The 14979-nt window shown below is 41.9% G+C and overlaps 1 protein-coding gene across 2 annotated transcripts in view; it reads right to left on the minus strand.

The window, feature by feature from the left end:
* map4k3a (mitogen-activated protein kinase kinase kinase kinase 3a) overlaps positions 1 to 14979 on the minus strand; it is a 74592-nt gene that overhangs the window by 48850 nt on the left and 10763 nt on the right. For both annotated transcript variants that reach the window (XM_067258806.1, XM_067258805.1), the window contains exon 2: positions 1167 to 1224. In XM_067258806.1, the coding sequence (XP_067114907.1) occupies positions 1167 to 1224 (58 nt within the window). The remainder of the gene's footprint in view (positions 1 to 1166; positions 1225 to 14979) is intronic.

Raw genomic sequence — 14979 nt, forward strand, 5'->3', positions numbered from 1 at the left:
CCTGTCTCAAAGGACATCAAAGGACTCTACTTTAACTGAGTCTGAAGGAATCCTTGTCTAGTTATACAGACCCTGAATTGAGGACTCCCAAACCACCTTTGGGGTTACTGATAGATCTATTGAATGGAATCTGTGATATCCCAAAGTACCTAGTACAATACACCACTGTGATCTTAACCACAGCTCCAGTTACTCTGTTATGTAATGATTTGCATGAATTGCAGCTGCATCGTTGTATCTGACGACCATGTCAGGACAGAATGAACACCAGTACTGAACACTCACTGTAAGGAATGAACACTAGGCTCTTGCTGAAAACATCACAACCAATGAAAAATCACAAATGTCACACAATGAACCCGCATGTGAAATTTGCAAACCCAAAAGTGCTTAAGCATGCATGGGTAGGCAGCTTTTGAACGCCACAATGGCAAAAGCTTCCAAATCTGTGATTATAAAAGGAGAAATTTCAGCTTTCTCTTGATAATCTCCCGCTCGTGCAAACAGACAGCTTGGACACAAGCTGTAACAGGTTTTCTTCCTACTCTCCCCTACACCAACACTTGGACTTAATCAAGCTCTTCCATCTAAGCATGAGATTAAAGGAGATCTAGTCCGATATACAGCTCCACTGAGCTCCACATTCCTCAAGAGACAGAGGCCATTCTATTATAGGAAAGAGAAAAAAAGAAGCAAACACTCCTCTTATCTAGGTATGTGTGACTGGAGAGAGGAATGCAGAGGACCTGTAAATGTGTAGGGTGTTGGATGGATGGTTGGTTGTGTGGATGGATGGTTACAGGGAAGGAAAACATTTTTTGGAACCACACTAAAGACCAGCGTTTTCCAAACCAATATGTACTAAGAAACCCAACAAATAGGCCTAGTTGGATGACCATACCATTTCAGAATGGGTCATAATTACTGGAAGCCTGCATACTGTTGATGGAACAAAATGACATGCTGACTTGCTGTGGCTGAGTTTTTAGAAGCTTTTGTAAGGCACTTGGTGGAAACTTGCCTCTATGATGTTACTAATGGTGAAACATAAGTTAGGACGATTGGGAAAAGATGCGGTGAAGAACAAAGAACCAAACATACATGAGCCAAACTTCCAGTTCAATGCCAGACTCTAGTAAAGAATGGATGAGAAGTCAAAATCTTACCAGGCTCCAGTTTGATGACCTTGATGGCTGCCAGCTCCCCTGTGGTGACATTTCGAGCCTGAAAGACAAACAGCAGAGGGTTGAGTCCCATCGAGCATTCTCCGAAAACACACAAAGAAGCAGTGCGGATCGATGGCTGGCTTCCCCAAATACTTGCCTAGGGGGGCATTTCAGCATCTGGAGAGTGGTCAAGACGGTGTTTGGTACCTCAAAAACCCAGAGGCTGAAATCTGCACAGTCATGGCTAATACAGAGGTCGTTTAATTACGGCAGCACTGCCAGAGTTCTGGTTCTTGGGAGAATGCCAAGTTTGGGTTTGTAATTTGAGTCAGTGAGCTTTTTTGGCATTTGTTTTAGGCGACACATGCACAAGCTACCCAACAGTATTCATTAAATAGAAAAGCAGGCATCATATTGGTCCTTTCTGTGGGTGCCCCGGTGGCTCACCAGGCCTCACAGAAGCAGCCTGGGTTTGAATCAAATTTGCTTCATGTCATTCCCTCTCTCTATCCACTACCTTTTCTGTCTCTATACAGTGCCTGTCAAAAGTTTGGAAACACCTAGCCTTTTATTGTTTTTGAGAGACACATGCACCACCTGTTTTTCAGTGTTTTCAATGCATGAGTTCAATCAATCCCTCAATCACAGTCGCATGTTCTCCAATAATGCCTACGGTGACAGCTTTTGTACCAATAGGCCTACATTTTGGTCAAAGTAAATATTCATACTGTTAAATTACCGACTTTATTGCATATAAACAATATGAACTTGAATGTGTCTTTCAAAAACGATAAAAGATCAGATGTTTCCAAACTTTTGACAGGCACTTAATATGTATTAGTCCTTCCATCCAGGCCCTACAAACCAGATTGCATTGAGTCAGATAGAAAAAAGACCTTTTGAGTTAAATTTGATGAGACCTTTGATATGAAGTACTTCATACGAGAAAAACAGACACCTTACAAAGCCAGGATTCTTTTTAGAAAGTCTGTTTACTTCAGCGAGACTAGTTAGAATAAGGTCCTGAAAAATCTGTATTTCCTCACAAAGGGCCTGGAATGGGCTGTGTGGGAGGAAACAGGATGAAAAAATCAATGACCCAAGTCTATTTATTCCACTCTTACAATCTTCCAAACCCATCTGATAGTGAAGCTTGGTTTAACATGAGGTGTGATAAGCCCCCCCAAAAAAACATTACCTTCCCTGAAAAACCTCCTCTGAAGCAGCGAGTCCACCGCATTCATTTTACACATGAAGGACTCAAACAGCGTCCTGTAAAGCGTGACATGTATCATGCTTATCAGCTGTGGAGCGAAGGGCCGCACCGTAGCTGACCCGATGGAACTCATCAAAAATCAAGGTTGTGCTTATAACAGATACACGCATCGTTTTGGCATGTGTCACAGCAGAGGTGTCAGTTGGAGCATATTTTAGAATGATGCGACCAGCAACACATTGATTTTTTTATTTCTCCTGCAAGACAGTGAAATTAATAAACAGCCTTTGTCTCCCTTGTGAGGAAGTGTTCATTAAACCTTGGTGAAACTGAATGCTAATTTCTCATTGCTTTGACCAAATGACCTGAACGTGCCTTCAAAACGCCTCCAAAGGTTAGCGTAACTAGCACCTTATAGGGAAATTTTGATGATCATCCTGCTGATAGTGTAACACGGATCAATGTCTCATCTCTGAGAAAATGAGAAAATTAAATGGGCTCATTAGCATGCATGAAACAATGAAAATGCTAACTGGGTACAACTGGCCACTTTAACAGACCCCATATACCCAGCACACCCAAACACCCCCCCTTCTAAGGATCGTGGGAAACCGCCCACCCGGGTATCGATTGGTGCTCGTTGAGGGGCAGTGAGGTAGGGAGCTGGTTTCATGTCGCAAAGTCTCTATGCGATGCCACACAACATTTTAAATCGACCCACAATCTGAATTTCACAATCTGTTTCTTGTAACTCCTTGTTCATCTCCTCAATGTTGTCACCTCCATGAAAACGCAACAATTGCTACTGGACATTGGATCTTCAGTAATGATTTACTATTAAATTCAGTAATGTAGGTTATTTGTCCAGACATTGTAGACCCTTTTCTGTCCTTACATTTGTCAGTCATTTCAGATTCCAAATCAACCCAAATGGCCAGGCACCAAGAGCACAGTAAAGGAAGCAGGAAATTGAAATTAAACTCAACCCAAAAACCTTGAACATAGGCCACTGTGTAGTCATAGCTCAAAGCCACTTTTCGAGAAACAACCACTCACATATTTAGATTATAGGTGAAAGGCAAGTCAAACTGTTTCATGACCTAAAATCTTCAATATGCCATTTACTTTCTGTAGGTAAAACCATTCTATTTGCTCTAACATGCTTGCTTATGAAGCACGAAAAGCCATGCTGATAAATGGGTCACAAACTTAGCCTTTACCTTACCTTTTTTTTGGACCCCACACTAATGTACACAAACAGAAAGACACACACGCACACCTTGAAACCCTCTGAGAATCTAGGCCCGGGCCAGCCAATCGGACATGCCAACCTTCGCCTCGAGGCTCGAGGTGCCCTTTATTTCTTTCCACGGAGGGCTCTGACCCAGCCACCTGGCTGCCACGCACAAAGACCCGCACAGATGCAGTGTACAGCGGGTGGTGGGGTGGTTGGTGGGAGAGTGTGTGTGTGTGTGTGTGTGGGGGGGGGGTTGTTGGCTGATTTCTCAGGTAATTACAGACAGAGAAAATAAATCACAACAGGCCAACTCGACACAGGCCCTTGGGGTCCAGAACTGAATCTGGAGCATCCTTGTCCCTGTAGCAAGGCACTGTCTAGTTCAGCACGTTCACCACATTCTTTTTTTTTTTTGTAACTGCTTTTGAGTTTTGTTTTCCAGATGGCTTTGGGGCTTTGCCGCCTGTATGAAGATGATGTAGTATTTGTTGGTGTTTATCAAAATGAAAGGACTTTAGTAATGAGTTGCTGAGGCATGGAAATGCGCACACACAAACACTCACCCGGACCCCAGGCACAAACACTTTTGTCGTTCCTCTTGTCTGAGTTTACATTCTCAAATCTAGTCTAGTAATGGCTCCTGCCACCTCTGCTCTATGCCCTGTAATCCGTCTCACTTCCTGATCTCGGTAAAACAAAACCAGCCATTGATCCAACAGATTTGTTTACAGAAGAGAGTATGACACATACGTAGGGTGTCTAACAGTAGCGCTAAAACACAACATTCATAGTGAGGGAGTGAGTCTCACTCCTGGGAACAGATTACATCCCAAACAATTATTTGAGAACAAAATGCTACAGCAATAACCTCTTTCCCACAGCAATTAGGTATAAGGGCAATGTTTAGAGCAGGATTATATTATCATTCTCATGACTTGTTTGTTAAGTATACTGGAGATATCTTGCCATCTAAAGGCCGATTTATACTTCTCAGTTTTTACGGAGACGGGCACAGGGAACGCCCTCTCCGACGAGGAATTCCCTCTCCGAGCCCCTCGGAGAGCTCTACGTGCACCACCTGATTTTCCTGACTATCCGTCTGTCCGTCCGTCATTTTACGGATACCCCTTGGCTGTGATTGGTCCGTATTAAGAACCGCTTGCATCAGGGGCGGGGTTGCCGTGATAAACAGGACGAACAGAATCCTTTGACCACCATTGCTGTACGTTTTTACAATTCATATTTCAGCTAAACAGTACATGTAAATCAGCATCTGAATTAAAATGTGATGAGAAATGGGCAGTGTAGTTTCTGAAAATGTGCGTATTTTATTGATGAAACGGCTAATTTGTAAATTTGCTCCGACTTCTCGATAACCTAGGTAAATAAACACTCGACGACGACTTACAAAAAACCGTTGCGCCACCTACTTTTCTGGCGGTGAATTGTTTTCAGCACCCACAGCCTTCGGAGTACTACAAATTCAAACAATCCATCCGACTCCGTCCGTCCGTAACGGAGTCGGAGAAGTATAATTCGGCCTTAAGGCTTTACAAAACATCGATTTTGACACTTCAACTGTTTAGCTGAACTTCCAACGGAAGCCTCCGGATAAGGATGGTTGAGCTGTCAGAGGTTTTGCTTAGCTGAAAGTAAAAGTAGACCGAAGAAGTGAGAAAAACCTTTCAAGACTTTTAAGCTTCTCACACCTTTAGTTGACACCTTTGTGAGAGGGTAAGAGAGGACCCTGGGGTTGAGTCAATGTCTGACAAGGAAATATTTGGTGAGGAGTTGTTTGCACCCTCTTGAAATACATTATGACATCACTGTGCACGACTCTCACAAAACAAACATTTTGGTTGGGTTTTGTTGAATTATTGATTAGTTTACAATGAGTGAAGCTGCGGAGCAAAGACGCAACACGGCCAACAGCACTCACTGAAACAAGGAAGGTGGAGACTTGAAATAAAAACGAACAAATGAATCTATTGTGTCTGTTTTCAACAGATTGACTAGATATCATTTGAAATGATTACGTTAGTTGTTTCCACTTCTGTTGTCGAAGCAAACAGGATCGCCTTAGGTGGGTAACGTTAGCACTACAGCTTAAACAAACTATCTTGATTCAACTCAGCTTCAGTTAGCTCTATCTTGCTGAAAAATAGATCTGGACAAACATGCATCTTGAATTGTAGATTTACAACACAGGTTATTTATTTAAATGAAACACAGTCAGGAACATGAAATAACGGTATGTTAATATCTCAATCAGCGCGCAGCTCATCTATATATTCATGAGCATACCATAAAAGGAGAAAACCTAGCATTTTTTCCTGGGAAAATTTCACTGGATGTATCAGGGCCAGGAGGCATAGAACTAGCCTGGTCCTAACCAGACTGTCGTACATTTCATTTGTACAGAGAGTCTGGCCTCGCTCCATTGACAAGCGTTGACTTCCTTGTAGGCGGGTACTCTGTTGAAGTTTAAAACTATTGGATCTGCCGAGAGCCACTCTGATCTGCCATAACCAATCGCTAGCGTTCAACAATTCCTTCACCACTACTGTAACAGAGCTAGCTGCCGTAGCTGGAAAATCAAACTGTTCCCGAACCCCGTGGGGAAGAGGGCCACAATATCATGGCCACCAACAAAACTCAGCAAAACTTGTTCTTGCTCAGGCTTTAGTTTATATATATATATATATTCGGCAGTGTTGCCACAACGGACCGAATGGCTTTGCTCGCATCTTTCTCCACCGCCATTGTGGAACTACAACACAAACTAGCACACAAAATCAATGTCATCGTTCTCAGCCACTCCCTCTGTTCGCTGATTGGCCGGTTGAAAATCAACCTGAAAAAAATCTGACTTACGTACTGAATGGCCAGACCTAGTACAGAAGCTAAATCAAAATTGAGCGGAAGTACTTAGGAGGGCAGAGCCAGGCTAGCATGGAACAGCACCCGGGCCAATATTCAGCCCAACCAATGCTACATACCCTATTCGGAGACCTTAAGGAACAGTGTGAAATACCCCAAAAACCCAGTCAATCACCCCTTTAAAACATTATCAACCGAAGCTGTTAACGCCACCTCAGCTTGATCGAAGCAAAGCGCAAGCAAATTATATAGCTCCGCCTTAACCCTTGTGTTATCTTCGGGTCATTCTGACCCATTAGTCATTGTGACCCACCGTCGTATTGCGACAACTTTACCACATACAAAAACAAAGTGTGACCCGAAGGCAGCACAAGGGTTAAACGCCTAAACCAATCGACTCCTTCGCGCACTTTTGAGTTGCCTCTCTAGGAAGTAAATACTATAAACAGAGGGATCAAGGTTAGGGCAGACAGTTGCGTCAAGATAATTAGGCTACTCAAAATTTCAGTGTCACTCCAGAAGATGTTGATCGCTGAAGATATTTTAATATCATGTTTGGTTTACCCATGATTGCGACTATAATCATCACTGAAACGTCCGTTTCACTGAAACGTCCGTTTCACTGAAACGTCCGTTTCACTGAAACACGTCGGTGATAGGTGTTAAAACGGCTTTGCTGTTTCATTTGAGAACATTTCCATTGTGTTGTGAACAGTGTATTGTAAAAATTAACATTGTGTAGCGTCCGTAACATCACGTCCATAACACATCATTAACGTTAAAAGTAACAAAGGAGCACGATTTGTTTGTTAGACTGAACATTGGTATAAATTAGCTTTGCACAGAAACGTTGGATGTTGTAGCATCGGCACTGTTTGAATGGCATCCTACAAAACGTTACGGACGTGACTTGGCCATGGAACCACTGACTCATAAACAAGAGGCGTATACATTTATGGAGTTGTGCTTTTAAAGATCCTGTAAACTAAATTCCATGATTTGCTTCTCATTACATTATATGCCTGGTGGTCCGACCGCTCAAGATCGCCCGGTCCCAACTCAAGCTCTTCTCCTGTCTGGACCCCCAGTGGTGGAATCAACTCCCCACCTCCATCAGAGATACTGACTGTCTCTCCACCTTCAAGAAAAGGCTGAAGACGCACTTGTTCCGGGAGTACAACGGTACTTAGGAATGGTTCGCTTGACCCGATGTAAGTTTCCTCAAGGATCACAATGACTCTTGCTTAGAGACTTGTTGCTCTTGTGGTTAGTGGTAACTGTTTTAAATTTTTGTTCTCACTGTGATATATTGTTTTTATTACTGTTGCTTGCTTTTTTCCACAGGTACACTTGCACTTATAGCGGTTCATGTTGTTTAATTGGGTGTGCTTTGCCTTCGGCAAGGGCACAACCTTTGTTCTCTCACATATATATTATTATTTTTATTATTCTTTTTGCCCCCCTAAAACTCAGTCAATATTTGGCCTACATAGACAACCTAGGTGTCAAAAGTTTCGTCTTGGTAGCGATTGAGTTGCTTCTATTGGGATTTACGTTCCGTTGCATGGTTTAAGTGGAAATTACGTTTTTGTGGCGAAAAGTGAAGCTAACGGTGGCTAACTTGCTAGCCACAGTCAATGACGCTACTTACGTCACGAAAACTCGCGTGACTACCTCTAGCAGAACATTAGTTTAGCAGTTCGTTAACTTCTGGGAGATAGCTAAGCTAACTGCTTTACTGCAAGGCAGCTGCAGAAACGCCACAAGCAAAGAGGCCAGGGTGATAACTATTTACTCATTTTACTTTGTGATATGACACACAATTGTGACGTGTAATGTACAATATAAGCTGATTTTATGAAGGAAGTACATCTACTTTCGGAAACAGTAGTCTACTATGTCACTGAAGTATTAGCATCATGACATTAGCCTCTGTTGCCCGGGCAACACATACTACAGTGGTCTATGATGCATCTGTTTTCAATCGTTAAAATAAACATTACTCACAAATACATTTTCGTTGTAGGATTTATTATTACATTACAAGTAAACAATTTGTGGGTGAAATTATCATTACCTGTGGTTTCAAACCAGTGTTGCTCACTGAAACGCTGTAGCCTACGCGAGACGCTACAAAAACATTTACACAGTAGGAAGTCAAACGGCGACAGAACATGTTCGGCACTCCCCTTACTTAAATCAAAAATCTATCTAACTACTAACCTTAACTTCATTGCCACAGCCTAAACTTTGTCAATCTGTTCATGAAAATAATTAATTTCAGCCTAAACCGTACAACGGAACGTTAAATCCAATTCAACCAACGCAATCGCTACCAAGACGAACACAGCAGTAGTCTGTAGTACTGTACCGTAGTAGTACAATTTACCGGGGCAGCTTCTCCACACAGGGCTATATCGCACTTGGCGTTGTTACTGACAATGATCGCTACCAGTGAGCTTTTTATGAAAGCGATTTTCCACTAAATAAATGTCAAGCTTATTTACGTTTTTGGGGGCATATTTTCAGTTAGCAGATGGTACTGTTTGAATCGCGATTCCATCTTCTACTGCCGGTAACGTCGTACAATAATCTTCAAAGGGGGTTCTTTATTCATGAATGAATGCAATATGAGTAGGCTAAATTCCTTAAAATATCACGAGAAGGGAAAAACTTAAAAGGACGTTTAAGTCATAGAGATTAGGTCAATTTTTACACCGGTCTGCCAAATTTATTCGTTTTGATTCAACGATGAGGCTGCCTCTTGCAGGTGAAATGAGAAGACATCTATTTCATTCTACACTTCACTCGTATTTTCAGTTGTAAATGAGCAGCAACAGAAAATGTTTTTAAATCTATAATCTTTATAAATAATAAGTATGCATTTTTATATAAAATATACAGAAATATCAGTTGTAAAAATGTCATTCAAAAACGGACCCCTGTGCAACCGACGCAAGCAAGCACACCCTACAATTTCCCCAGAAATTGTACCCTCTCTAGTTGTAACTTGTTTAACTACATGCTCTTATGGTTCTTCCCTTTGGCACTTACTTTGGTTGTTCACAATGTGTGCTTCATGTTTTGGCTACTCGCGATGTTTTTTGGCTATCTTGTTGTTATGATCAGTGACCTATGCACTTTGTAAAGCTCTCTCTTGGAAGTCGCTTTGGATAAAAGCGTCTGCTAAATGAATAAATGTAAATGTAAATATACGTGTGAAATAAGTTCCTGAAAGCATGTGCAAAGCGCGAAAACCTTGTCGCACTGAAATGTGGAGTTAGATTCTAGAACAGTTTCTCTTCCGTTTTCAGATCAGGTTTTAATGGGCGGAGCCAAAAAATTACCTATCTACGTCATTTTGACCCATCTACGTCAGATAATTGAATGGCTCCTCCTGCTGTACTGTTATTGTATCCTACATCAGCTAGCTAGCTAGCTTCAAGATGTCTCCCTCCACCCGCAACTGCATCTTCCCTGGATGCGAGAACTTCAGCTGTGCTGCAGCGCTATTTAATTTCCCTATTGATGAGGAAAGGAAAAATAGGTGGATTGATTTTGTGAAGAGCCACGCTAATGGAAAGCTTCGGATAAACTCCAACAGCTGCCTCTACAGTGACCATTTCACGGCGGATAATTTTAACATGGACCAGAGACAGACGGGGTTCAGGGACGGACGGCTTCTCTTGCAGCGCGGAGCAGTACCGAGCATCGTCCTCCCGGTCGTTCCTCCTCCGGTCGCACCTGGACCATCCACCGCCGCCAGCAGTTCATCACTCAGTTCTGTGTGCTTGTTATAATTATACTAGGTAACTTTTCCAGAGGTATCTCTGCTATGAGTTAGTGCAAACCTATAACTTGTTATTAGGCTACTCGGTGTAGAATGATGGTATTTTGGTGAAATGGTAGCTAATGTGCTAGAAGTAGGAGAGCTCACTGTCTTGCTGTCTCTGGTGTCCATTTTTACTCCTGTGTTACAGCTCAGGGGAACATTTCATTTATATGCATCTGTATGTTTCACTCATTGAACAAATCAATTCTAATTCTATACTGTTTTGTTCGGCATTATCTGGGTCGTAGGCAGGCAGCTAGGGGCGGAGCTTCAGCTCCTTCAGGCGACACGCCCCCCCCCCCCACGTTAATCGCGCGATAAAAAAAAAATGTCGCCGTTAAAATGGGTTTGCGTTAACGCCGTTAATAACGCGTTAAACTGACAGCACTATTAATCAGGGTTTTTCCTGCATAAAGAAAATTTTGCCGCGCGCCAAAGCCGTTTTCCCGAGCGCCAATGACAAATCCTGAGCGCCAAAGGCAAAAAAAAGTCTGTTATAAAAATAAATTAAAAAAAGCTGGGTTCATCACGCGTACAATGCATGTCAGCGAATATGTTCTCAATAGTATGTTTCAAGTAGGCTACAGCCGAACCCTCGTTCTGTTTTGATCAATAGTAATCGAGTTGATAAGCGTGTCCATTCGCGCAACTGTGAGGTGCGCGAATGGACAGAACGGCTGCGAGGGCCAGCCTGACGTGCACGAATACACCTGTACAAATGCAAATGAAATTTCCACTCAAAATGCTGACAAAAGTTTGATTTACGATTTCCAACGCAGCCTCCATTGGTATTCTTAACCTGGAATGATAATATATAGTGCAGTGTTTCCTCTATGGCTACATTTCTGCCGCCACGGTATCAGAAATCAGGCTGTACAACATTTTAGGCCGTCTATCAGCACTGATTGTTGAGTGCATGTCGGAGAATAGCACGGACACGCTTCACACCGCAGTTGAGATTGCGTGTGTGCGTCCTTGAGAACTGTAAGTCGTATAACTTATGTTGTCAGTTAATTTAAGCCTGTTATTGTGTAAGTTTATAGTTCTTGCAAATTTAAATCAAGTTAACTGGTGATTTTCGTTGTTTGTATTCTTCCACTGCTAGCTAAATTGCACGTCTGTTGATTCGATAGCGATTGCTGCCCTTGCTCACGTTTGTATTTTAGGTGCATTATTATGCTGAAGTAGTTTTAATTAATAAAAAGTGGGTTTATTGTTATTATTTGCTACAGAATGCTTAGCCTATCAAGATCAAATGAAGCAGGCAGTGTACATGCTTCAGAGTGGCCTACCTTGGCTAGGCTACTGACCATTTACAATAAGTTGTTACGTCAATTATTAATTGGCAGCATTTATGCCATTTAGAACATACTTTATGAGTGTAAGGTGTCTTTAAGTAGCCTAACTTCATTGCTTTAGGGGAAATAGGACGAAAATATGTGCAATATTACATTAGCTATTAGATTAGATTTATTTCGATTAGAAGAAAAAAAAAAGAAAAAATAGAATATATATATACATATATATATATATTTTTTTGGAGCACCGAAGACCCATTTTGACCCAGGAAAAACTCTGTTAATAACACATTCTTCTGTTGTGTGGTGAACTTAAAACTTGTTTTCAATTCCACTTTACAGGACCTTTAACTCAAGCTGAGCATATACATTGCCAGGGCTCTCAAGTGTCACGCATTGAGCGTGACAGTCACTCATTTCGGTCTTTTGTCACGCCCTCCCGCCACACATTGTATTTCTCACGCAGAAAAAAAATATTTATTATATATTTAATATGCCGCAGCACCCAACCAAAATTCCTCTGGCCGCGCCACTCTCACTATGGAACTGGCAGGAATCAAGCTCGTCTCCCCTGGAGTTCTTAGTCGAGCCTGACACTTATCAGCCAATCAAAAAAAAGAAAGGGTCTATACAATAGCCAAAAATAGCACCATTGTATCTGGGTAAGATTTAATGCAACAACCAATGGAAAAAAAGCATATCCTGTAATTTTTCACGTGATTCTGCTACAACGACTTCCATAAGTTTCGTTCACCTACAGAGCAAACCACTGGAGCTCGAGCATCACTTTAACCCTTGTGCTGCCTTCGGGTCACATGACCCAAAGGTTCATAACGAACCACCGTTGTGTTTACCCAATTTTACCCAATACAAAAACTAATAAAATAATTTTCTTTTAACCATTGCAATGTGGGGGGTCTGAGACAGCCCGACAGTTAAAAGAAAATGCTTCACTTTGTTTTTGTAGGAGGTAAATTTGTCGCAATACGACGGTGGGTCACAATGACTGATGTGTTATCTTCGGGTCATTCTGACCCAAGGGTTAAGCACAGTCATGATATCCTGTTTTAATGTTACAACAAATTCACAACTTGTTTGACACAAACAATGACAACTTGACTGCTGTTAGAAAATGTTTCCCAGATAAATAGCATCAGTTTTTCATGAGTGTCTTTACCAACAGTTTTACAGCCTGTTCACTGACAACACCTGCTCAGATTAAGTAGTTCATAGATGTAGCCGGTGTGTATCGGTGAAACTCACTCCTCAGGTATGTAAAAGGCCACCCGCGTCGACGGTTAGCTAGCTTTTCGTTGGCGTAGTTGGTAGTGGTGGGAGGGAGTCAGTTGGCTGAGCGGTGAGGGAGTCGGGCTAGTAATCCAAAGGTTGCCAGTTCGATTCCCGGTCATGCCAACTGACGTTGTGTCCTTGGGCAAGGCACTTCACCCTACTTGCCTCGGGGGAATGTCCCTGTACTTACTGTAAGTCGCTCTGGATAAGAGCGTCTGCTAAATGACTAAATGTAAATGTAGTGGTGGCGCTTGGAATGTCAGAGGTGGCAGGTTCAAACCCAGTGCGGGACGAACATAGGCCTGATACCTTTGACGGAGCTTGCAATATTTCGTCTGATACATCTAATAGGCCTAGTCATATTTTCGTTATCACACGATGACTGACATATTGTCACATTATAAACATCTCTTTCCAAATACGCGTAATAATTGTATGTGTTTTGCATAGTCGATGTTATAGGTCACTTTTAAAATAATGTCATATTTTATCATTATATCCTGGCCATGGATGCATTAATCAATGATGCCTTTCAAAGATGTCAGGTAAAAAGCAATTAATTAATTAATTGACCCCCTGGTGGGGGGGGGGGGGGGTATGGGGGGGGAATGTCACTCTTGCCTGTCTTCAAAACTTGAGAGCCCTGCATTGCTTTATCATTCCCTTGTCAACCAGGAAAATGCTAAATGGTAACATTTTACTGAAAACTTGAGTCCATTTACCCCGTTCTTGAAACAGTACAAAACGGCCATTTGAAAAAACTTTTTTCTGCACGAGTGCACAACGAGTGCAATTCTCTATACATTTCGATCAGAGTGGTTACATGTAACAAAATATAGACCTACGTGAACATTTTAACAACAGTTCTATTTGTGTGCGCACAAAAAAAAAATGTCTATGGTAAGGGTGACCTTTGCATGGAATTTCCCTATAATAGTTAAAGGGGTGATTGACTGTTTTTTGGGGGTATTTCACACTGTTCCTTAAGGTCTCCAAATAGGGTATGTAACATTGGTTGGGCTGGAAATGGCCCGGGTGCTGTTCTATACCCCTGATACTTCCAGTGAATTTGTCCCGGGAAGAACCGCTAGGTTTTCTCCTTTTATGGTATGCTCATGAATATATAGATGAGCTGCGTGCTGATTGGTTGGTCTACAACGAGTGAAGCTGCGGAACAAAGACGCAACACGGACAACACTCACTGAAACAACGAAGGTGGAGACTTGAAATAAAAACTTACAAATAAGTCTATTGTGTCTACACAACACTGTTTTCAACAGATTGACTAGATATCATTTGAAATGATTAAGTTAGTTGTTTCCACTTCTGTTGTCGAAGCAAACAGGATCAACGTAGGTGGGTAACGTTAGCACTACAGCTTAGCAAACAAACTATTGTGTTTCAACTCAGCTTCAGTTAGCTCTAGCTATCTTGCAGAAAAATAGATCTGGACAAACATGCATCTTGAATTGTAGATTTACATGACAACACAGGTTATTTATTTGAATTAAACAGGAAAAGTCAGGAACATGAAATAACTTTAGCCCCATTGCCAGTAAACTAAATCATCACACATTCTACCAATGCTAGATACAAGCAGGATACGTTAGCATTGCTAATAACTGTTAACTACAACATCATACTACAGCTTGCGGCTGTGATGAACATAAGGTCGGAACAGCACCTCTTTTCAGCAACAGCTTCATAGCAAATCCTGCTTAACCTTGTCCCAGGTTTTCAAAACTGTCCTCGGTGAAATGGTTCAAGCAAATATATAACGTTCCGTTAATTGAGGGTCGAACTGAACAGGGATCTTCTCATAGACAAACATCACAGCTCGTCGAGTGTTTGGTTCCTTGGGAAGACTCTGAAAAGTGTCAGCATTCCCTGTACAGGCTGGAACACTGCATTTACGACCATAGTCCATTTTCAATAACCTTGAAAAACGTTCTTCTTTGTAATTCTGTGGAAGTACACAGAGCAGCGCGCAGCAAATTTTGGGGCGTGACAAAGGTACAGACCAGAGCCAAAAAAAGGTGGAGCCCCCATTGTGACATCAC

Source organism: Osmerus mordax, chromosome 21 (assembly GCF_038355195.1).
Source record: "Osmerus mordax isolate fOsmMor3 chromosome 21, fOsmMor3.pri, whole genome shotgun sequence".
Lineage (NCBI taxonomy): Eukaryota > Metazoa > Chordata > Actinopteri > Osmeriformes > Osmeridae > Osmerus > Osmerus mordax.